This window comes from Lucilia cuprina, chromosome 5 (genome assembly GCF_022045245.1).
Source record: "Lucilia cuprina isolate Lc7/37 chromosome 5, ASM2204524v1, whole genome shotgun sequence".
In the NCBI taxonomy this organism is placed as follows: Eukaryota; Metazoa; Arthropoda; class Insecta; order Diptera; family Calliphoridae; genus Lucilia; species Lucilia cuprina.
The window spans coordinates 45,558,441-45,582,990 of NC_060953.1; the positions used below are offsets into that span (position 1 = coordinate 45,558,441).

Genomic DNA, 24,550 nt, shown 5'->3' on the forward strand with positions numbered 1-24,550 from the left:
GTAAGTATAAATGAATGCCACAGCAGAACGTTGAACAATTTTTGAAAAAAAGTCCCCTATGTTTATAAAAGCTTTTATAGTTTGTGTAGACCAAAAAAAAAAGAGAGTTTTGTTTGTTTTTTTTTCATACAAAGTAATATGGTGGTTTTACCTTTTAAATGTTTTCTTTTACTCTTAAGTTAAAGTCTGGTTTACTCTTTATGGTTTGGTAAGGAAAAACCACTCTTAAGCTGCAGGTTTAACTTTGAGCTTAAACGCCGGTATAAAACTTCTTACGTATGCTAGTCATGGTTTAATTTTACCTTGAACTTGCTAGAGTCTGCATCAAAATTTAAGCTACCACCAGCTGCTTAAGCAGCAACTAAAGAAAACGATCAATTATTGCTGTGTTTTGGTTGGTCTTATCCGAGATTAAATTTTGAAAATAAAAATGTAACAAAGTGGTAAAGAAGAAGAAGTATTTCAAAATAAAATATTCAAATAAAAAAAACAAAAGAAATCAGTGAAAATTTTTTTATTAATCAAAATAAAATTTTTAATACCTTTAGAGAGAAGGTGTTGTTGATGTGTGAATAAAGTTAATAAAAGAAAAAATAGTTTGAAAATAAAATGTTGTAAAAGAAAACCTTAAATAAACCGTTAATAAAACCATAATATGTTTTCTATTGCATTGAAATGTTACGTTTAACAAAAAAAACATTTTACATTTGTTCATTTTTTTCTTAATGTTTAATGACAATTAATGTAACGGTTACGAAACGCTGTTTTAAAGACAATAACAACAACAAAAATCTAGAAAATTATAACTTGTACATCATTCAAAAAAAGGTGTTTGTATAGAGAAGATTCTTTAAGTTGAAGATAAGAAAAGCTTTTAACTTGCTGTGTTGACAACAATGGATTGGCTTCGTAATTTATTGTTATTATTGGTCTTGATGCCATTTGTTTACAGTTGGAGTCCCATACCCAGCTCACGCAGTCGAAGTTTTTATGCAGCTTCACAACAACAGCAGCAACAACAACAAAAACAATTACTACAGCATAAACAACAGCAGACCGCAGCAGCTTCAAGTCAAAGAAGTGGTAAGTTGAATCTTATTTATCTTCTTTTTTATATTTTTTGGGATTTTTTTTAACAAATGAAGTTTTATAATGAAATTGAAAATGTTCATTGAACAACTTTTATGTTGGCCATGTAGGTATGTTTGTTGGCTCATTGTTGCTGTTGTTGGTTACATCTTGTTTTGTTGCCTTGTTTGAAATTCATCTAAGTTGTTAAACTTGGATGTTGCATTAGTTAGTATTTCCATAAATTTTGATTTGCCTGGTGTTTATGTTGTTGTTTAGCTTAAATTTTTTTTGTTTGCATCTTTTTAATATAAAATGTTTTGGTTGTTTTTTTTTGTCGTATAAAATTTCTCCTATTTTCATGCTTTAATAAACTTTTACTTTTATTCATAAATATTGCAAACACGTTTATTGGCGAATTTTTATTTTATTTAATTAAAATTGCAATTTGATTTGAACGCTCTTTAAATATTATATAATTATTTCTAGAAACTATAAACCCTTTAAAAAACGTTTTGAAATGTAACATACAAAAATGTTTTATAAATAAATTAAACACTTTTTCTATAAAAGTTAAATAACTTTTTCCTGCATTCATATTTAAGATTTTATTCAAAATTATGCTAATTTTAATCAATTAATTTCTTAATGATCATTAAAATGAATAACAAAAATAATATTAGGCCCGCTCATGGAGAAAAGTTTATAATTACTTCAAGTTTACAAATATTTTGATTAATACTCTAATGCTATATCGTTTGCAAAGACATTATCGAATGTTCAACATAATGAGCAGATATCTCGAAATTTAAAGATTTTAAGTCTTTATTTAAAAGCTAACAGAATATACCTTAGGACCGCATACAACATTATCTAAACAAAGTTGTCTTGTTGCTTTTACAAAACATTTCAAAAAGAGTTAAAAATTGTGTTTTTTTTAATCAAACTTCAGGACACGATATCTCGAAAGCGAAATGTGATAGAGATTCGGCTAAAGAGCAGATCAAGTCTTTGAGAAAAGTATAATTTGGTCTCTGGCTTAAAAATCTGTCGGACTATGTTCTTAAGATTCTAATGAAGACCTTTTTATCACATACATATTAAGGGCTTTGTCATTAAGGGAATTACAATGGTCGAAAAAACGCCATCTGGCATCCATTAAAGTCCTATTTTTTAACACATAAATTTACCCCCCTATACATAATACTTAATAAATTTATTGATGGTTTATTGTAGAAATTTTGTATGGAAAATGTGTGTAATAAACCTAAAATAAGCTATTAATATCTTTATGAATACGGGGTTAATATTTAACATTTATGTTATCATGATGAAAGAATTCATAATTGCAATTCCAGGGAAAAGAGGTGCTATCAGAACCTTTTTTCCCTTTTCAATCATTCCTCGGATTGATTTGCTCTGGAGTCGATCCAGAGAACTACATAATCTGGTACTACGGTTGGCCAGTTGCCCACAGAACTATGTCCTAGCTAGTCAGTTGATTGAGATTCCTTAGGGATTCTTCAAAACCTTTTTTTCCCTTTCAATCATCTCTCGAATTGATTTGCTCTAGGGTAGATCTAGAGAACTACATAATCTGGTACTACGTGTGGCCAGTTTCCCGCAGAACTATGTCCTAGCTGGTCAACTGATTAAGATTCCTTCGAGATCCACATAGAGAACCACATAATCTATTACTACGTGTGACCAGTTTCCCGCAGAACTATGTCCTAGGTGGTCAATTGATTAAGATTCCTTCGAGATCCACATAGTGGCAGTCTTTTAAACCCAAATTCGCGGGACTGAGTGAGTTGCGGTAAAAAGACTGATAGATGCACGATGAAGTCTTCATTTCGGCATAAGTTCGGTGCTGAAGCCGAATTACAACAGATACCCCATAAAGGAATGAATGTGGGACTAAGCGATGCAAATGAAATTTATCGTAAATTTTTTTCACACTTAGCTTAGAAATAGAGCAAATTATAAATTGTTATTGAATTCCTAGAATTATAAACTAATTTTGAATTTTATAAAATTTTAGAAAATATTAATTTTTTACTTTATCGTAAATTTTTCTAATACTTACTCAAAAAATTAAAAAAGTTTTAAAACTTGTTTTAAAATCATTATAATTTAAACTAATTTTGATGTTTATTAGATCAATAGAATTTTGGAGGTTTAAATTTATCGTATATTTTTTTCATATATATCGTAAGAATAACGAAATTTGAAAAGTGTTTTAAAGTTGTTGTATTATGTTTAAATTTTGATTTTTATTAAATTTGCAATTTTGGAATTTTTAAAATTAATCGTAAATTTTTTCAGATTTACAAATTTTGAATTTTTAAATTTATCGTAAATTTTTTTCACATTTTTTTTGAAAATAAATCAGATTTATAATTTTTATTAAATTCCTAGAAATATAAACTTATTTTGATTTTTTTTAAATTTCCGATAAAAGTAATTTACTTACTCGAGAAATAAAAAATTTTTGAAATTTGTTTAAAAATCATTATAATATAAACTAATTTTGATTTTTATTAGATATGCAAATTTTGAAAGTTTAAATTTATCGTAATTTTTTTCACACTAAGTTTAGAAATAAAGCAAATCTAGAGTTTTTTCTAAATTCCTACAAATATGAATTAATTTTGAATTTTAATTTATTTATGAAAAGTGTAGGTTTTTATATTATCGTAAATATTTTTGATATTTATCGTAAGAATATCGAAATTTGAAAATGTGTTTTAAAGTTGTTGTATTTTGTTTTAATTTTGATTTTCATTAAATTTTAAATTATAGAATTTTTAAATTTATCGTAAATTTTTTCACATTTAGCTTAGAAATAAAGCAAATTTAAATTTTTTCCTAAATTCCTACAAATTTAAACTAATTTTGAATTTTACTTAATTTATGAAAAAAGTAATTTTCTATGTTATCGTAAATTTTTTTCATATTTATCGTAAGAATAACAAAATTTAAAAAATTGTTTTAAAGTTGCTGTATTTTGTTTTAATTTTGATTTTTACAAGATTTGCAATTTTGGAATTTTTAAAATTTATCGTAAATTTTTCCCCACTAAGCTTAGAAATAAAGCAAATATAGAGTTACCCTAAATTCCTACAAATATAAACTAATTTTAAATTTTACTTTATTTATAAAAATAGTAATTTTTTATGTTATCGTAAATTTTTTTCATATTTATCGTAAGAATAAAAATATTTGAAAAATTGTTTTAAAGTTGTTGTATTTTGTTTTAATTTTGATATTTATTAGATTTGCAATTTTGGAATTTTTTTAAATTTATCGTAAATTTTTTTCCCGCTTAGCTTAGAAATAAAGCAAATTTAAAATTTTTCCTAAATTCCTACAAATTTAAACTAATTTTGAATTTTACTTTATTTATGAAAAAAGTAATTTTTTATGTTATCGTAAATATTTTTCATATTTATCGTAAGAATAACTAAATTTGAAAAATTGTTTTAAAGTAGTTGTATTTTGTTTTAATTTTGATTTTTATTAGATTTGCAATTTTGGAATTTTTAAAATTTATTGAATTTTTTTTTTCATATTTCAAATTTTGTCAAAAAGTTTTATATTAGTTCAACATAAAATTCACTTTCCCTAGGGACTTATCTTTAATAGTTAAGTCTAACAATAGAATTGTAAAGAACTGGTAATGTGGTTTACAACTAGTATACAACACCTACATACAAACATATGAACGTTTAAAAAAACTTTCTTTTCATTAAAATCACCTGCCTTTTTTTATATACATATGAGACCTACTAGTTTCAAATATCACTCATAATATTGTTTAAGAGTTCTGTACTAAAACTCTAAATAGATTTAGAATCTATGTCTATCTATGTCACTTGTTATACAATTTCTATGACTAGTTTATATAGAGGGCCATGCGCCATTGTGTTTAGAACATATTAATTTAATTTAACTAGTGTGACATGATTTACAATATCGTAAATAATGTCAACATGTTTGTCATATTCATCGCACTTTTGAACGAAATCAAAATGCAGAACAAATTGCCTACTTTACTGAAGAGGAAAAGAAGAAAAGAAAAACAGCAAAATAGCATGTAAATTACAAGTTTTATAAATAAATTATAGTATTTGTTTATATAAAGTTGTTTATTATAATAATATTTTTTTTACTCTAAAGAGACTTGAAGTGTATGAAAAGTATTATGAGCATAAATTTTATTATAAAGAAAAAAGAAGTATTCAGAGGTGAGTCGTCTACCGGTTAGAGGTTGTTATATGGGTCATTTTTAACTTAAATAGACATTTACACTTTTATGTATAAAAATAAGAATTATTCTTAAAGTAATTAACTAGTGCAGTAAGTGTTTATGTTTAGTTTTGTTTTAACAAAAAGGTGTTAAACACTTTATAATTTTAAGGTGTTGCCTGGGTGGTTTGTTTTGATTATGGTTTTAAAATATTTTTAAACAAAACAAATGAAAAAAAAACTTGTCTTTTTAAAGTAAACAAAAAGAAATTAAAACTGTGTTAAAAATATATAATTTTAATTGGGTTATTTCTGTGGGTCTCTTTTGGTTTTTGTTTGTGAAAACTAAAAACCTACTTAGAGGACGCAGAAATCAAATTATGAAGCTTTAGAAGAATATAAAAAATTATTATTCAAATATTTAAAAAAATACGTATTCTAGGAATTAGAAATTAAAAACAAAACAATTGTGTGAAAAGTGAATTAGAATATAGGCCTACTGATTTTATATGGAATAGTTTTCAGAAAGTCACAAAATAAAAAAAAGAAATATTGAAAACGTCTATTTTTAATTACTAGTTATAGTTCTAGTTCAGTTCTATTTCAGTTCTAGTTCAGTTCTAGTTCAGTTATAGTACAGTTCTAGTTCAGTTTTAGTTCAGTTTTAGTTCAGTTCTAGTTCAGTTCTAGTTCAGTTCTAGTACAGTTCTAGTTCAGTTCTAGTTCAGTTCTAGTTCAGTTCTAGTTCAGTTCTAGTTCAGTTCTAGTTCAGTTCTAGTTCAGTTCTAGTTCAGTTCTAGTTCAGTTCTAGTTCAGTTCTAGTTCAGTTCTAGTTCAGTTCTAGTTCAGTTCTAGTTCAGTTCTAGTTCAGTCCTAGTTAAGTTCTAGTTCAGTTCTGGTTCAGTTCTAGTTCAGTTTGAGTACAGTTCTAGGTTAGTTCTAGTTCGTTGCTTTAAATGTTAAATTAAAAAAAAAGTTGTCGGCTTAATTTTGGAGTAGAGTTTAATAAAAAGGGACAAAAATGGTACTTAAATCCTTAATGTACATGTTCAGCTCCTACACGTTTAAATATTAAGGTGACATGATTAAAATATATTCTCAACAGAAGAATATTATTTAATTATTGTTTTCAATGTATTTTACAAAAAAAAAAATATTTTAAAATTTAATTGAAACAAGATAAATGAAAGGAAAGTACTTATAGAAAATGCTTTTAAACTTATCATGTTTAAACTACAAACTTGTCATTTACATTTCTATATATTGCGAAAAAAAATTGTCTCTTAGGATTTCCTAATCTAATCAATTAATTAATAAAAAATAAAAATCTAGTTTAATTGTTGTTATTGGCTTTATCGTTATTATTGTTGGCAAGTTTACAGTTGTTACTTCGAACATAACTGGTGTTTAGTTATAAAAAAATCAAATATTGCGTATTTACAGCGAATCAAGCATTGTGGTAGTTGATACTAGTTTTATTTTGCGCAATGAAAGTAGAGAAAGTCTTAGACATGTTAATAAAATAAAAATGATTCATAAACCTATGTGGTTTAAATATTTGTATTCATAAATATTTTAACTTTGTTTCTTAACAATCTAATGTGGTAAATCTTTTTTTGATGGGTAATCAAATTTATTTTGTTGCCAAAAGGGTAATATGGAATTTTATTTAATAAGCACGTGTTAGGAATGTGTATGTTATTAGAATTTAATAGTCTCAACTATAGATCAAGTTATCTATAGGCCGTAGAAAAGACTTTAAACTAATCTGTAGCCAAGAGTGTGGTCTATAGTCAAGACCATAGCGTGATCTATAGTCAAGACTACAGAGTGATCTATAGTCAAGACAACAGAGTGATCCTTAGTTAAGACTACAGAGTGATCCATAGCCAAGACTATAGAGCGGTCCCATGTCAGGATTGTAGAGCCATCTATAGACAAAACCATAGAGAGATGTATATTTAAGACTATAGTCTGATTTATACTAAGAGCTATAGGCTGATCTACAATCAGTATAGTAAATTCAAGTGAATACTATAGGCTGAACAATAGGCAATACTGATCAATAGTCAAAACTATACATTGATCTATAGTCAAGCCTATAGAGTGATCTGCAGTCAAGACTACAGAGTGATCTATAGTCAAGACTATAGAGTGATCTATAGACAAGACTATAGAGTGATCTATAGTCAAGACTATAGAGTAATCTATAGTCAAGACTATAGAGTGATCTATAGTCAAGACTATAGAGTGATCTATAGTCAAGACTATAGAGTGATCTATAGTCAAGACTATAGAGTGATCTATAGTCAAGACTATAGAGTGATCTATAGTCAAGACTAAAGAGTGATCTAAAGTCAAGATTATAGAGTTATCTATAGTTAAGACTATAGAGTTATCTATAGACAAGACTATAGAGTGATCTATGGTCAAGACTATAGAGTGATCAATAGTCAAGACTATAGAGTGATCAATAGTCAAGACTATAAAAAACTTTAGACTTTAGTTGGTAAGTAGTCAAGACTGTAAACTGATCTATAGTCAAGACTATAGACTGATCAATAGGCAAGACTATAGACTGACCTATAGTAAATACTATAGGCTGACCTATAGTAAAGACTATAGAATGATGAAGAGGATGTATTAGACTGTAAGCTGTAAACTGATCTACATTAGACTAGTACATACTTCTGATCTATAAATAAGAGTATAGACGGTTACTGATCATGTCTTGACTAGAGATCTATATTTTTTTTAATTTTGAATCATTATTATATTCTATTATTCAATAATTTCGTTTTTAATTATATTTTAGAACATCTTGTTTTTTATCGTATTTTTTTTGTTAGTAATACATTAAAATTAATTATATAAATTCATTAAAATCCTCTACACTATAAGCTGATATCGTTTCATTTAATTCAACAATAATAACGATAAAAACTTCTAAGTAGCTTTAAAAACTATAAAAAATACACGTTATTTAAATCTTTACAAACTAACGAATTCTTTATGTTCGACTTTAATAAAATCTCAAAACAATGTAACACTAATTAATCTATTTTACTTGACAAAGAAACTCATAAACTTTATTTTAACTATTAATTTAAAACATTTTTCAATTCAATTTGAATTTTTTAAACAGTTTTCTATTATTTATAGTTTTAATACAAAACTAACGGTTGACAAATCTCTTAAGATTTTTGCTAATAATTTAAACAACTTTTGCTTTAACTTTTAAACAGTTAATCAAATACTTAAGCTAATAAATAATTTAAATCAATAAGCAAGTGGCTGTTTATTTATCTTGTGCTTGTCATATTGCCTTACAAATCAACTAGTAGTACTTACTAGTAAGCATTTTATTTGTATTTGCACTTGACCGTAGCAAAGTCTAGTAAGTTTACTTTGTTTATGGTCATTAGGATTTCTAAGTAGTGAAAGTCATCTCTTCTGTTTCTTTAACTCAGTTAAGTATTTGCATTTTTAGTTCATAAATAAATAAAAAATTATGGGTACTTAAGGGCAAGAGTAATATAAATCTTTTATAAGATTGATTTGTTTAATTTGGTTTTGTTTAGTTGTTTGGGCGTAAACAGTGGACTTATTTTGTGATTTACTAGTACCATTCATTATCTAGTAGTAAGACAATGTAGCAGCAGTTAGGAAAGTAATGTTTTAAATTAAAATTTTGAAATTTGTGGTTAAAAAATAAAAGTAATTTTAAGGAAACTACTTATCTTCATACATCATTAAAAGAGAAAGCAAAAGCTTTTTTTGCTAATCCAGGAATATTATACTAAACAAATTCCTTGGCAACTACATCTTGGGAATTAGCTTAAGTTAGGTTCTGTTTAGTCTAGGAAAGCTTTTTACAGCTTGGCTCACAGTAAGTTTAAAAGCTTATTAGCAATAATAATTTTATCATTTAAAAACATACATTTTATTTCATTAATTAATACAAAATTTTATCAATTATACATTTTAAATACTTTTGCAATTGCTCTCTCTTTTTTAATTTAGATAAAATCTATTTTGTTTGTCTTACCCATAGTTAATTCATATTTCGATCGTGTTAATAAAAGAAAATTGTTTTATAAATCAGCCAGCAAACGCAGCAGAGTAATAGAAAACTAAAAATTGGCATTAAAATTTAATTAAGTGAAAATATATATTGCATGTATGATTCTTTCTTGAAATTTTTATTAAACACACACCCAAACACTTTTTCAAAAAGCAACTTGTACTAAAAATAAAACAATTGAATTGGTTTTTTTACACACATTTTACACTTAAAGAAAATATTGAAGAAATATATATAGTCTTGATTATTGATCTGCTTATAGTCAAGACTATAGACGTATCTATATAGATCAGTCTATATTGAGGAAATATATCATGATCAGTCTATAGTCAAGACTATAGATACGTCTATAGTCATGACTATAGATCAGTCTATAGTCAGGACTATAGATCAGTCTATAGTCTTGACTATAGATCAGTCTATAGTCTTGATTATAGATCAGTCTATAGTCTTGAATATAGATCAGTCTATAGTCTTGCCTATATATCAGTCTATTGTCTTGACTATAGATCAGTCTATAGTCTTGACTATAGATCAGTCTATAGTCTTGACTATAGATCAGTCAATAGTCTTGACTATAGATCAGTCAATAGTCTTGACTATAGATCAGTCTATGGTCTTGACTATAGATCAGTCTATAGTCTTGACTATATATCAGTCTTGACTATAGATCAGTCTATAGTCTTGACTATAGATCAGTCTATAGTCTTGACTATAGATCAGTCTATAGTCTTGACTATAGATCAGTCTGTAGTCTTGACAACAGTCTATAGTCTTGACTATAGATCAGTCTATAGTTTTGACTATAGATCAGTCTATAGTCTTGACTATAGATCAGTCTATAGTCTTGAGTATAGATCAGTCTATAGTCTTGACTATAGATCAGTCTATTGTCTTGACTATAGAACAGTCTATAGTCTTGACTATAGATCAGTCTATAGTTTTGACTATAGATCAGTCTATAGTCTTGAATATAGATCAGTCTATAGACTTGATTATAGATCAGTCTATAGTCTTAACTATAAATCAGTCTATAGTTTTGATTATAGATCAGTCTATAGTCTTGACATAGATCAGTCTACAGTTTTGACTATAGATCAGTCTACAGTCTTGACTATAGATCAGTCTACAGTCTTGACTATAGATCAGTCTATAGTCTTGACTATAGATCAGTCTATAGTCTTGACTATAGATCAGTTTATAGTCTTGACTGTAGATCATTCTATAGTTTTGACTGTAGATCATTCTATAGTCTTGACTATAGATCAGTCTATAGTCTTGACTATAGATAGTCTTGATATAGTCTGCAGTCTTGACAACAGATCAGTCTATAGTCTTGACTATAGATCAGTCTATAGTCTTGGACAAAGATCAGTCTATAGTCTAGACTATAGATTAGTCTGTAGTCTTGACTATAGATCAGTCTACAGTCCTGCCTATAAATCAGTCTATAGTATTGACTATAGATCAGTCTATAGTCTTGACCAAAGATCTGTCAGAATAGTCTGTAGTCTTGACTACTGATCAGTCTTTTGTCTTAGCTACAGATCAGCCAACACTAGCAATAGACCAGTTTGTAGTCTTGACTATAAATTAGTTTATAGATATGAATATAGATCAGTCCACAGTATAACTATAGATAAGTCTAAAGTCTTAACTGTAGATTAATTTACAGTAATGATAGAGATCTGTCTAAAATCTTGACTGTAGATCAGACTTTGGTCTTGGCTACAGATCAGTTTATAGTCTTGGCGATAGACCAGTCTGTAGTGTTGACTTGACTATAGATCAGTCTATAGTTTTGAATATAGATCAGTCTACATTCATGACTATAGATCAGTCTAAAGTCTTAATTGTATATTAATTTACAGTCCTGAGTATAGGTATGTCTAAAGTTTTTACTATAAATATATAATAAAATATAAACAATAGCTTCCTCCATTATGATCAAACTCATAAAGTCTTATAGAGAAAGTGAAATTAAAATGTATTACCAAAAACAAATATTGTCAACAAATCTAACAAAACATGAACTTGAATTTCTCTCTAAAGGATGTGTTTTTTTTGTTTTTGCAAACCACCTAAAGAAAAAACATTACACAAATCTACAAACAACGATAACTGATGATGACATTTCATGGGAAACCAAGATGTTAAATAAAAGATGCATTTAGCTTAGGAAAATAACAATGAAAAATTCCTTGTAAGCCACAGAAACAAAAGAAGCCACCACGTTGTTCTATAGATCAGTCTACAGTCTTGACTATAGATCAGTCTACAGTCTTGACTATAGATCAGTCTATAGTCTTGACTATAGATCAGTCTATAGTCTTGACTATAGATCAGTCTATAGTCTTGACTGTAGATCATTCTATAGTTTTGACTGTAGATCATTCTATAGTCTTGACTATAGATCAGTCTATAGTCTTGACTATAGATAGTCTTGATATAGTCTGCAGTCTTGACAACAGATCAGTCTATAGTCTTGACTATAGATCAGTCTATAGTCTTGGACAAAGATCAGTCTATAGTCTAGACTATAGATTAGTCTGTAGTCTTGACTATAGATCAGTCTACAGTCCTGCCTATAAATCAGTCTATAGTATTGACTATAGATCAGTCTATAGTCTTGACCAAAGATCTGTCAGAATAGTCTGTAGTCTTGACTACTGATCAGTCTTTTGTCTTAGCTACAGATCAGCCAACACTAGCAATAGACCAGTTTGTAGTCTTGACTATAAATTAGTTTATAGATATGAATATAGATCAGTCCACAGTCATAACTATAGATAAGTCTAAAGTCTTAACTGTAGATTAATTTACAGTAATGATAGAGATCTGTCTAAAATCTTGACTGTAGATCAGACTTTGGTCTTGGCTACAGATCAGTTTATAGTCTTGGCGATAGACCAGTCTGTAGTGTTGACTTGACTATAGATCAGTCTATAGTTTTGAATATAGATCAGTCTACATTCATGACTATAGATCAGTCTAAAGTCTTAATTGTATATTAATTTACAGTCCTGAGTATAGGTATGTCTAAAGTTTTTACTATAAATATATAATAAAATATAAACAATAGCTTCCTCCATTATGATCAAACTCATAAAGTCTTATAGAGAAAGTGAAATTAAAATGTATTACCAAAAACAAAATATTGTCAACAAATCTAACAAAACATGAACTTGAATTTCTCTCTAAAGGATGTGTTTTTTTTGGTTTTTGCAAACCACCTAAAGAAAAAACATTACACAAATCTACAAACAACGATAACTGATGATGACATTTCATGGGAAACCAAGATGTTAAATAAAAGATGCATTTAGCTTAGGAAAATAACAATGAAAAATTCCTTGTAAGCCACAGAAACAAAAGAAGCCACCACGTTGTTGGCCAAAGTTATATGTCACTTGAAGTTAGTAGTTGTGGCTTTGACTTTTAAACCCACACACACACTTACACAATTATTTATCAGAAAAGTCTAAAATCTTTAGCTTTAGTAGTCATCTGCTGCTACTAGTTGCACTCACTGCAATTGGGTGGAAAATTAATGAGGATCTTGTAACAATAGTTTGTCTTTTTTAATGTTTCAAACATGTTTTCCACAAAAACAACATAATGTAGCAACAGTCCTATAAACTGATACTTATTTTCACTTATTTATTTAAGGAAAAGTTTTTTTTTAGATTTTCTTAACACTTTTCCTAATAACGTGACTAAATAATGTTATAGCTTGGTTGTTGCCTTTGGTTAACACAAGGTCATCTTAATTGCCATTGTAATGAATTTACATGAGTTTTATAAAAATTTCAAGATCTTTTAAATGACTAACATTAGACTACATATTTCTATTGTCTGAGTATTTACTACATTTTAGGGTTTCTTTAGTGAAAGCTTAAAGCTTTAAATTTGATGTAAAGCCCATTGATCTTTTGAGTAATCAATTTTGATCCAATAAAAAATTCCTAAAAAATAAACTTTCTCATATCGGTATACATATGTTTTATAAGAAAATTTTGTCTTTATTTATTGTGGTTTTCTTTGAGGATTTTTACCACTAATACTATTTGTTGCATGCAACATATTGTTATTTTAACCATATAAGTAAAATTTTATGCAAATTTCTCATGTGTGTCAAAGTGTAAAAATTGTGATATGTTGATATATTCGATCGATGAATGGAAATCAAAACAAATAAATATGATATATGAAAAGTATGTTAAATGTTGGATCAGAGATTCACAAACTAGATTAAATCATTTCTGTTTTCAATAACTGGGGGTTTCATTTTTGTATTTTCCGAATTCTTTTGAATAATCTGCAGTACTGTCTGGTAATATTGTTTCTTAGAGTCCATTTTCTGTTTTTAGGATCGTCTATAGTGTGATCTGTAATCTGGTATATTGTTTACCCTATAGTCTTGTATATATTTCGGTACTCTGGTAGAAAGTCTCCGAATCAAGGATATTCTATAGTACAATTTATAGCCTGGTCTAATCTATAGTATGTCTATAGTCTAGTCTATAGTCTAGTCTATAGTCTAGTCTATAGTCTAGTCTATAGTCTAGTCCATAGTCTAGTCTATAGTCTAGTCTATAGTCTAGTCTATAGTCTAGTCTATAGTCTAGTCTATAGTCTAGTCTATAGTCTAGTCTATAGTCTAGTCTATAGTCTAGTCTATGGTCTAGTGTATAGTCTAGTCTATAGTCTGGTCTTTAGTCTAGTCTATAGTCTAGTTTACAGTCTAGTCTATAGTGTAGTATGTAGTCTAGTCTGTCGTCCAGTATATAGCCTAATCTATAGTCTGGTCTATTCAATAGTCTGGTATACAGTCCAGTCTATAGTTTGGTCTAAATTAAAGTCTATACTCTGTCTATAAAAGTGTTCTTTTTTTAACCCAGAGCAAAAAACAAAACATTTTAATTACTTTTCCATAACAGTGTACGAGTGTATTAATTTTCCTCCATAGTTCCTAATAATAACCGTGAATACCTCTATTATAATTATTCACTAAACATTACCATTTAATTTAACTCAACAACCAAAAACTATTAAGTTAACAAAGCGCAACAAAACAATTCACGGTTTAAAAATTTATTCAAAAGTAAAGAAAATAAGAAAATTTCTTTTATTCTTTAGAAAATTTGCTAACAAAATAGCAACAAAAAAATTAATAAATTTTTTAAAAATTATTTGTTTTTTAATTAATCTTTACAGCAGTTTCGCCATATTTTGATTTAATATTATGTCCCATACGAGAACAGCCCTGGTCTTGTGCACGTCAACAATCGGCCCGTCTTTTAGACATTTGGGATGGGGAATTGCATGTTCAGTGGCAAAAGTTGAAAGGTAAGTTGTTAAATGTGTTAAGAAACAACAATTTATTAAATGTAATTATACTATTATTAATATTTTTCTTTCTTTTTGTTTGTGACCATTAAATATGTATATTGCGTAATTTAATAAGTTTAAACTTTTAGTTGTGGCAGTTATTTTAAAATGTAGTTAACACTTAATCTTAGCTATTTTAAAATAGTTTTCTACTTGCAGAAATATTAAAATTTTATGGTTTTATTTTTTAATGTCTTACCAGTTTTTTGTTTGTGATTTTGTTTTCTACTAAGTAGCTGAGTTTGTGGTTAAAATAAAATATCACCATAAAAATAAATAATTACAGTTTAGTTCATAAATCAATAAAAATAAGCCGGTGGTTATGCAGAGGTTTTTAAAATGATAAAAATTGTAGGCTTATAAAATAGTAGTTATAACGCATGCGCAACATTTGCTTGAAGAGTTTATTATGTTTAGGTTCATCGTAAATTACTTAGTTGACAGTATAGTTTAAATTATAAACCAATAATCGAGGCTGTACACGAGACTTCAGTTGAGACTACAGGATCGACAATAGAACAGATTACAGGTTAGACTACAAATCGTATTATATTTGAGACCATAGATCAGAGCATAGTCGAGGCTATAGATATGACTATAATTGAGGCTGTAGACCAGACTCTAATCGAGTCTATAGACCACACTATAGACCATATTAGACCACACTTCAGACCATATTATAGTCGAGTCTATAGACCGGAAATTATTAGAGTCTATAGACAAGATTTTGGATTACAATCGACAATACCAGATTTCATTGAAGACTTAAGACCAGACTGTATTCGAGACTAAAGTCTAGGCCATAGTCCACCCTATATCCCACATTATAGTTCAGAGTATAGTCCAGACTATAGCCCATAATATAGTGCAGACTATAGCCTAGAATATGGTGCATACTATATTCCAGAGTATATGCCAAACTATAATCAAGACTGTAGTCCAGATTATGGGCAATAAATCAGACTATAGTTATAGAGTAGATTATAATATATACTTTAGACCAGACTATTGTCGAGATCAGTTTATATGCGACACTTTGAACAATTGAGTCCTTAAACCCCACGATATTTGTTTAAACTCTTTGTATTATAATTTATCAAATTAAATAATCTTAATTTTCTTTTCCAGCTGAAGCCGATCGTCAATTGAACTCCACACTAGAAAGACGTGGCTACAGTGATTCCACAACCTTAAGCAAAGAAAAACCCTCAACAATTTTAAAGAAAATTGAAATTGGAACAAATTATATGAAAGAATATTTGGCTGAAACTATGGATGGGTAAAATATCGATAATGAATTTTTGTAGTTATTGTAAATTAAATCTCTATTCCCTTACAGATTTTTAGGACGTGAATATGAATATTTACAAAATACCAAAAACAATTATCAAACACAAAACGATGAAGAAAATGAAGAACATACCGATGAGTATGAAGAGACTGACGATGATGAGGATGAAGAGGAAGATGATGAACAAGACAATACTGGCAATGCTAATGAACAGACAGGAGATTTAAAAAATACCAATAATGGGGCAGAGAATGCAAATAATCTTAGTCAAGCTGCTGATAGTGATGCGGAATTCTTTGAAATCGAAGAGGGAACAGACAATAACGAAGATAATGAACAAGAAACTGATGATGCTGTTGAAGAACTTAAAAAACCAGGAGGTGGCAATAAGCGACGTAAAAAGAAAAAGAAGAAGGGCAGTCAACATGATATTGGAACTCAAGCTGCTAATCTCTTAGTCATACAACCATTAGAACATCAATTAGCATCACATCAACATCATGATGATAGTTTTGATGCTCATGGTGCTACACAGCTGCTACAGCCAGTTGTCCAGAAAATCAAACCTTTAAAACAAAAGAAACGCAAGAAGAAGAAGGGTCAACATGGTGGTGGTCATGGCGGTGCTACTGCTACTTATGTTGTTGAACAAGAACCTGCAACCGATCATTTAGGTTTGGGTCTACTCGAAGAATTGGCCGAATGGGATGTTGACGATGGATTTGGCGGAAAGCGCAAGAAAAAACATTCAATGAAATATGGTAGAAGTAATGGAGGTGTGTGTTTGAATAACTTTTTTGCACCTTTTCCATACACATATTATTATTATTATTTTTTTTTTTTTTGGTCATTATTACTTGCTTTTAGCTTTTTTTCCTTCCTGACCCTGCTTTTTTATATATATTTTTGATTTTTTTTTTCTTTTTTTAGGATTTTAGGGAGAAAAGTTGAGTGAGTTGATTGAAATTATGGAGAAAGGAGTTGATTTATTTTCCATAGAAAATCTTCTCTTTCGATAAAGTTTTTATTGATATTTTTCTAAAATTTCAAAAATTGATCTGTGTTCTCTTTTTTTATAATTTTTTTTGAAATTTCTCTCTTTTTTATAGAAAATGTTTCTCTTCTTTTTATAGAAAATTTTCTAAAATTTTTTCCCTTTTTGAAAATCAAAATTAAACTTTTTTGAATATTTTTCTTCTTTTTCTAAGAAAATTTAAGAAGATTTTTCTTTTTTTTTTAAGAAAAAATGTTTATAGATAAAGGTTCATTTTAGAAAATTTCTCTCTTTTTTCTAAAAAAAAAAACGAAAATGTCCTATATTTTATAGAAAATGTTCGAAAAGTTTTCTCTTTTTTATAAACAATTTTCAAATTTTTTTTAAAGACAACTTTAGAAAATTTCTCTCTTTTTTATAAAAAAATCTAAAATTTCTCTATATTTTATAGAAAATGTTTGCAAAATTTTATCTTGTTATCTTTCTCAAATCTTTCCCAAATTTTTTGGAACTTTCTTTTATTTTGAAATAATTTTTGAAAATGTCTCTTTTTTAAAATTTTTTTAATTTATTTTTTTAAAAGTAAAACTTCAAAAAATTTTTGTTTTAAAGAAGATTTTCGAAAATGTTTCTATATTTTAACGAAAATCTTCTAAAATTATACTTTTTAAAGAAAAATTCCCAAATTGTCACTTTTGAAAAAAAAATTTCAGAAATTTTCTCTTATTAAAAAAATTTCCCAAATTGCCACATTTTAAACAAAATTTCCTAAATTTTCTCTTATAAAAAAATTCCCAAATTCATACTTTATAAAGAAAATTTCCTAAATTTTCTCTTATTAAAGAAAATTTCCCAAATTTTCTCTTTTTAAAGAAAATTTTAAAATTTTTTAATTTTTTAAGAAAATATCCCAAATTATCTCTTTCCAAAAAAATTTCCCAAATTTTCTCAATTTTTTTAAGATTTTTTAAATTTATATTTTTCAAATGAAAACTTCAAAAAATTGCCTCATTTTTAAAATAAGATCTTCGAAAAGTTTTTATTATTTTAATGAAAATCTTCTAAAATCATACTTATTAAAGAAAATTTCCCAAATTGTCACTTTTTAAAGAAAATTTTCCCAAATTTTATCTTATTAAAAAAATTTCCCAAATTGTCACTATTTAAAGAAATTTCCTAAATTTCCTCAAATTAAAAGAATTCCTAAATTTTATCTTTTAAAAAAATTCCAAAATATCTCTTGTTAAACAAAATTTTCCAAATTTTCTTTATTTAAAGTTTTCTCTTTTCAAAGAATTTTCTTTTTTCAAAGAAAATTTCCCAAATTTTCTCCGTTTAAAGAATATTTCCCGAATTTTCTCTTTTAAAGAAAATTTTCTTTATTTAAAGAAATTTTTCCCTTAAAAAAAAAATCATAGATTTTTTTCTTTTAAAGAAAATTTCTTATGTTAAACAAAATTTCCCAAATTTTCTCTATTGAAAGAAATTTTTCTCTTTTTAAAGAAATTTTCTCTTTTTAAAGAAAATTTTCTTAAATTTATATTTTTTACAAGATTTCACTTAAAAAAAATCTAAAATTTCACTTAAAAAATTTCCTTATTTTCACTTTTTAAAGAGAAATTTGTGAATTTTCTTATAAATAAATTATCAAAATTTCTTTAAAAAGAAATTTTTAAAAAATTCTATTTATACAAAATTTTCTGAAAAAAGTTTGTAAAGTTTTTAATTTTTTTAAAGAAAATTTCTGAAAATTTCTATTTATACAAAATCGTTCAAAAAAAGTTCATAAAAATAGTCAAATTTCGCATCACTTCTTTAAGTGGAATCTAAAGCCAAAAGATCAATGTTACCAACCTTAGTAAAGTCACCCTTGAAAACTGTATTATCGATCAACTAACTCAACATACAAAAAAGCAAAATAGGAAGTAGGTAAACATCAATTACACTTAAAATATGTATAAAATTTTTTTTGGATTGTTAATTAGAAATCACACAAATACAAACTATATTTACCGTTTCTACACCAATGGTAATGGTTTAAGCACAAACTAAGCATGTGTTAGTAGAGACAAGCACCATTGTAGGAACATTATTATCTTCAGGATCCACACTTATCTAAAAAGAAATGAAAGAAAATGAAAATTTTTTAATTGTTTTGTTTAGAAAAAGTAGTTTTTCTTTTGTTAATTGTTTTATGTAAATAATAGCTTTTAAGCTTATTCCTCTCTCTCTGTAAACTATCTAAACGCACTAAAAAACGCACCCATTTTACTAACAAACACCACAAACCTCCCATTTTTTTTGATTTATTCTAAATTTTAAGCATTTCTCTCTTATCGCCCCCAGAAACTTTTATTTAACATAAAATTACTTTTGATTTTCTCCCCCCACACAGTGACTCGCGGCAAGAAAAAGAAGAAGAAGAAGGCTTTAATGAAACTGATGCTTTTGGGCTCTTTCCTTAAGGCCAAAATAGAATTATTGCTGAAATTGTTGGGTGCTCATTTACAAATTAAATTCTTTGCCATTGCTCTGATTGGTCTGCTGATTAATATTGCTCGTTTCTGGATTGATGTCAAACGTGGTGGTACACCACAGAAGGTATGAATGTTTTAGTTCCATGTTTGTTTTATTAATTTATTGTTAATTGTTCGTTAATTTTTTTAACTGGGTTTTTTTATTCAATGGGTTTTCGCACTCACAGTTTTTGAAAAAAATTGTTTTTTTTTTACACTTGTTTTTGTTACTGTTGTTAATTGTATTATACAAATGTGTGTTTTTTGGATTAAGGGTTTCACAAAGGACTTGTTAAAATTAATATAATTTTTCTACAGTCTTGTATATTGTTTATTGTGTAAAAATTTTTTTGATCACATTGCAGCAGTCGATCAAGGATGTATGATCTTGTGTTGGATAACGATCGAGAAAATAACTTTTAAACTAGACTTTTCTTTAAAATTAGATGCAATTTTTGTTATTTTTGAGTTATTGAAGTGGACTCATTGATGTCTTCATAACACCGACAAACAAATATTTTGACTTAGTGTATACTTTTTATACCCTACACCACTTTAGTGAAGAGGGTATATTGGGTTTGTGCTAATGTTTCTAACGTACAATAATATTGGTCCATGCCCACCATAAAGTATACCAATCGGCTCAGAATCATTTTCTGAGTCGATTTAGCTATGTCCTTCATCCGTCTGTCGTCCGTCCACGTAAACCTTGTAATCAAACTACAGGTCGCATTTTTGAAGATAATGCAATGAAATGACCATGATCATTGACGAAGCCTATTGAAAATGGTTAAGATCGGTACAGATCTTTGTTAAGAAAATATCGATCATTAAGAAAAGAAAGATCTGTTCGTCCCCAGCAGATTTCTTTATAAGAAAACTTAAAATTTGATGCGGATCGGTCTATATTTGGATCAAATCACCAAAATCACTTCATAACTCGAATAAATTTCTTAAATAAGGTAAAATTCATAGATAAATCGCACTATAAATTGGTCTCTAACTAGTTATAGGTTCCCTAATATTCCGGGTATATAAACACCTACGAGCACTGTTTTCAGAAATTTTAGGAAACTGAGTTTGTTTTTTAACAAATATGCGGGGTTTCCCACCAAAATTAATCGCTGTTTTACTGCGACTTCAATTATATCAGAATTACTCTAATTTTCCTTGATATGCGATCTTCGATGATCGTGCATTGTCTCTTTGCCATCTTCTAAGCGAGGAGTTTAAGAAAATATAAGTTAAAGCAGATTTTCGTCAGAATGCTATTCTGTGCATATATACGAAATTTGATTTAAAACAGAAAAATGGTGTCCAATAGAGTGTCCAACATTTTTAAAATAAAATTAGGTTATAGATTAGGCAAATTTCATATAAATCGGTTAAACAGTTTTCGGCTGGTATATAGCGAAAGTTGCTAGTAAAACTATACTCCCTGATATGCCAGTAACGCAAGCGATATTGGATATTATTCTAAATCTGTTTCGCATCTGGATATATGTTGATAGTTTGGAGGCTATGAACTTATTAAAAGTGTTTAAATGAGCTCTGGTAAGACCAAAGCGGATGGGTCACACTGTACGAAATAGATATAACAGGGACTGAAGGTTACGACCTTGTACTTTGGGGATAAGTATTCAATAGTGCTTCCTAGAAGAGACGAGTGAATTTCTAAGTCTTTGGATATGGGTAGGGGCCGGAGTTTATCTGGTTGAAATTAAATTGTCTTTTAGACCACAATTTAATTTCGACTTGAATATAGTGTATTTCAGAAGGAGATCAAAGCATTTTATGAAAAGCTGGCAATAACATAAAGACACTCACTCGAAAATATGTTGATAGTGTGAAGGCTAGGAACTTATTAAGAATGTTTGAGTCAGTTCTTGTAAGACCAAAGCGGATGGGCCACGAAATATGTAGGTGTAACAGCTTAACAAGATCGCAAATGAATCGGCCACAAAGTGTTTGGATCTATATTTTAAAGAGTAGATATAGATAAGTAAAACTATAGACTAATCTTCGAAAATTTCTTAGACTACCTACTGATACCGAATAAAGAGATTGTTAGGGTTCTATGAAAAATAATATCCGAAAAATACAAAGATTTACCAACCGATCCAGTTATACTAAGAGTGTTTCTTAGAAGGAACGAATGGAATGATTCCAAGCTCTTAACCAATGGGCAGGGAACGGAGTTTATCTTGTCGAAATTACTTCTGCAGAAGTGTACTGGAAGTGTTAGTCAGATTATACAAAGTAACGACGTGTTGGGTATCGGGATATTGTATGATATACAGCGTAACAAGATCGTAGATGAATAGGCCAGAAAGTATTTGATCTAGATTTTAATAGTAGAAATATATCCGTAAAATTATAGACTAATCTCCGAAATTTTCAAAGACTACCTACTGATCTTGTCACCGTATAAAGAGATAGTTGGGATTCTAAGAAAAGACTTTACCAACCGATCCTGTGAATATAATTCTAAACTCTTAACCAATGTGCAGGGACCGGAATTTATCTGGTCGAAATTACTTCAGCAGAAGTGTCCTGGAAGTATTAGTCAGATTATACAAAGTAAAGTAGTGTGGGTGTCAGGACATTGTGTAATATACAGCGTAATAAGATCGCAGATGAATTGGTCAGAAAGTGTTTGGATCTAGATTTTAAAGAGTAGATATAGATCCGTAAAACTATAAACTAATTTCCAAAATTTTCAAAGACTTTAACTACTGATCCACCATATAAAGGGATTGTTGGGTTTCTAAGAAAACTAATCTCCGAAAAATTCAAAGACTTTACCCATCGATCCTGTCTGTTAAGGCATTTTAGGGTTTCTAAGGCACTATGATTGAAATCCCCCATTCACATCTTTCATTCTCCTGTCTTTTTTATATATTTGTCTCTATATAATCAATGAAAACTGTTTTACAAAAACTGGACTCAAAATGGATCATGACGTTAAATACAGATCTTTTTTAGCTTCTTCCGAGTACTGAGCTACAGATGTAGCTAATTACTTATAGTAAAGTTAATCCAGAATTGAAAACCTTTAGATAGACAAAAGCTTATTCTTTTTTATTCTTTTAAGAGGTAAAGCTATGACTTTAGAGAAATTTTGAAAGTATTGTTTATCGTGGCCATTACAAATAATTATTAATAATTGAAAAAATTCTTTTAGGAAACAAGATGATAAAACAAAATTTGTCTTTTTTTCAAAAACTGTATAATAAAAATTGTAAAACTACTAATGGAACCATAAACGATCGTGTAAACAACCTATAACAATTTTGGTTACTAAATTCCGAGCAGTTAGTAAAATCTAATAACTAACTCTAGTGGTAAATAAAAGAATTTGTTAATAAAAGATCTGATTGTTAAACCCACTTCTTTCATACACCCTTTGTTTTGAAACAAAACCGCCTTTTATACACCATCTCTCTAACTATAACTACTTATACACACGGAATGGCAAGAAATCTCCCCTTCTTCCCATTTACAAAACCAAACAAAGAAGAGAACGTAATGATCCTCTCTGACTCTCTCTCTCTCTCTCATTTTCTTGCTCTCCTTTTTGTAATCATACACTTGGTATCTTTGGTATTTCCTTGGGTTATTTTATTTCAAAGAATAAATCTTTCTAACGACAGGTTGTTTATGTTGAACATGCACATCATCAGCATCATTATGAAGATCATGGCGATGACTGGAGTGAATCGGCTGGCGGTGGTGGTGGCGGCTATTGGAAGAGATCTTTACAAACAGATTCCACGGAAAACACTTACGACTCGGTAACCGATAGTTATCAACCCCGTCCACAACAGGTACAACAACTGCTGCAGCAACAATCACAACAATACGATCCCCAATATTTGGCATATCGAAATCAATGGCAACGAAAGTAAAACTTAAAATCGATTTGAAATTTTGAAATTTTGAAATTTTCTTTAATCTAGTGAATGTTTTGTAAACATATAAAAGTAACGAATGAACCTTAAATTTTGTTTTAAAAATTTTGTTTTGGTTTTAGCGAAAAGTTAAAAAATTTAAATTTAATGTTTTGTAAAAAAAATTAATATTATTAAAGAAAAAAATTAAAATAATTAAGTTTCAAACATTATGAAACTGTTAAAAAGGCCACAATATTGTTTAGTTTAGTTGAATTATTTTTTAATTATAAGAAATTTTTAAATTATAAAAAAAATATTATTTTAAGTTTTCTTACTTCTTAAATTGTAAACAAAATAAATTTAATAAATTGTTTATTGAATAATAAGTTAACAATTTGTAACTAACTCTAATTTGTTAATTACAAGTTGACCACTTATTTTTCGCAACATATCGATTTTAATGGTAATTTAATTTTTATTTATTTTACAATGAAATTTATTTCCAATTGTAGAAAGTTAATTTATTTAGGAATTCATTTTGTTTAATTAAACTATAAAATTTTATTTGTTTTTTAAATTTAGTAGTTTCTTACTGAATAAATGAGCTCCTTAGTTGATTAAAGTGCTATTAAAATTGTTTTTATTAACTATTTATTTATATATTTACATTTATTTATTGTAGTTTATTTATTTATTGTTAATTTGTATAATTTATTTAAAGAAAATGAAAAAAATAAAAGAAAATATTACAAAACATTTTATTCAAAGATGAAACAAGTATGTAGGTGAGTATTAAAACGATTAATCCAATTTTTAGTGCACACGAGATTGTAGATGAATCTAAAGTAGACTATAGATCAATACAAGGTTTCAGGCCTAACTGTGGACTAGAGTATAAATCAAAGCACATTAAATAAGAAGAGACAAGACTAGACCGAAATATAAAGGACACTATGGATGAAACTATAGCGAGTGCCCGATCTCAAAATATAAACCACATTGTATGCGGAACAAGTTACATAAACAAAATTAAAGACAAGAACATATGTATTATGTATGTACTAG

General features: G+C 28.1%; 1 protein-coding gene across 4 annotated transcripts; it reads left to right on the forward strand.

The window, feature by feature from the left end:
* The first annotated feature begins 302 nt into the window (after window positions 1-302).
* LOC111685706 lies at window positions 303-23,946 on the forward strand. 4 transcript variants are annotated; one of them, XR_006941145.1, is made up of 7 exons: window positions 303-1,083; window positions 14,618-14,749; window positions 15,920-16,070; window positions 16,131-16,858; window positions 19,472-19,677; window positions 22,777-22,936; window positions 23,276-23,417. XR_006941145.1 is itself a non-coding variant. In XM_046952867.1 (6 exons), the coding sequence occupies exons 1-6, from the start codon at window positions 897-899 to the stop codon at window positions 23,498-23,500; spliced, it is 1,656 nt and encodes a 551-aa protein (XP_046808823.1). In that variant the 5' UTR covers window positions 303-896; the 3' UTR covers window positions 23,501-23,946. The 4 variants fall into 4 exon arrangements, 3 of the variants coding, with proteins under 3 accessions (XP_046808823.1, XP_023303740.2, XP_046808824.1); XM_046952867.1 differs by lacking the exon at window positions 22,777-22,936 and having other exon boundaries at window positions 14,621-14,749; window positions 23,246-23,946; XM_023447972.2 differs by lacking the exon at window positions 22,777-22,936 and having other exon boundaries at window positions 304-1,083; window positions 23,246-23,946.
* Window positions 23,947-24,550: the final 604 nt, after the last annotated feature.

What these genes read in the sequence shown, in the direction of transcription:
- LOC111685706 (XM_023447972.2), top strand. Translation starts at nt 897, where the DNA reads ATGGATTGGCTTCGTAATTTATTGTTATTATTGGTCTTGATGCCATTT. An exon ending in ATATGGTAGAAGTAATGGAG is followed by an intron (nt 16,859 to 19,471) that starts GTGTGTGTTTGA and finishes CCCCCCACACAG; the next exon opens with TGACTCGCGGCAAGAAAAAG. An exon ending in GTGGTGGTACACCACAGAAG is followed by an intron (nt 19,678 to 23,245) that starts GTATGAATGTTT and finishes TTCTAACGACAG; the next exon opens with GTTGTTTATGTTGAACATGC.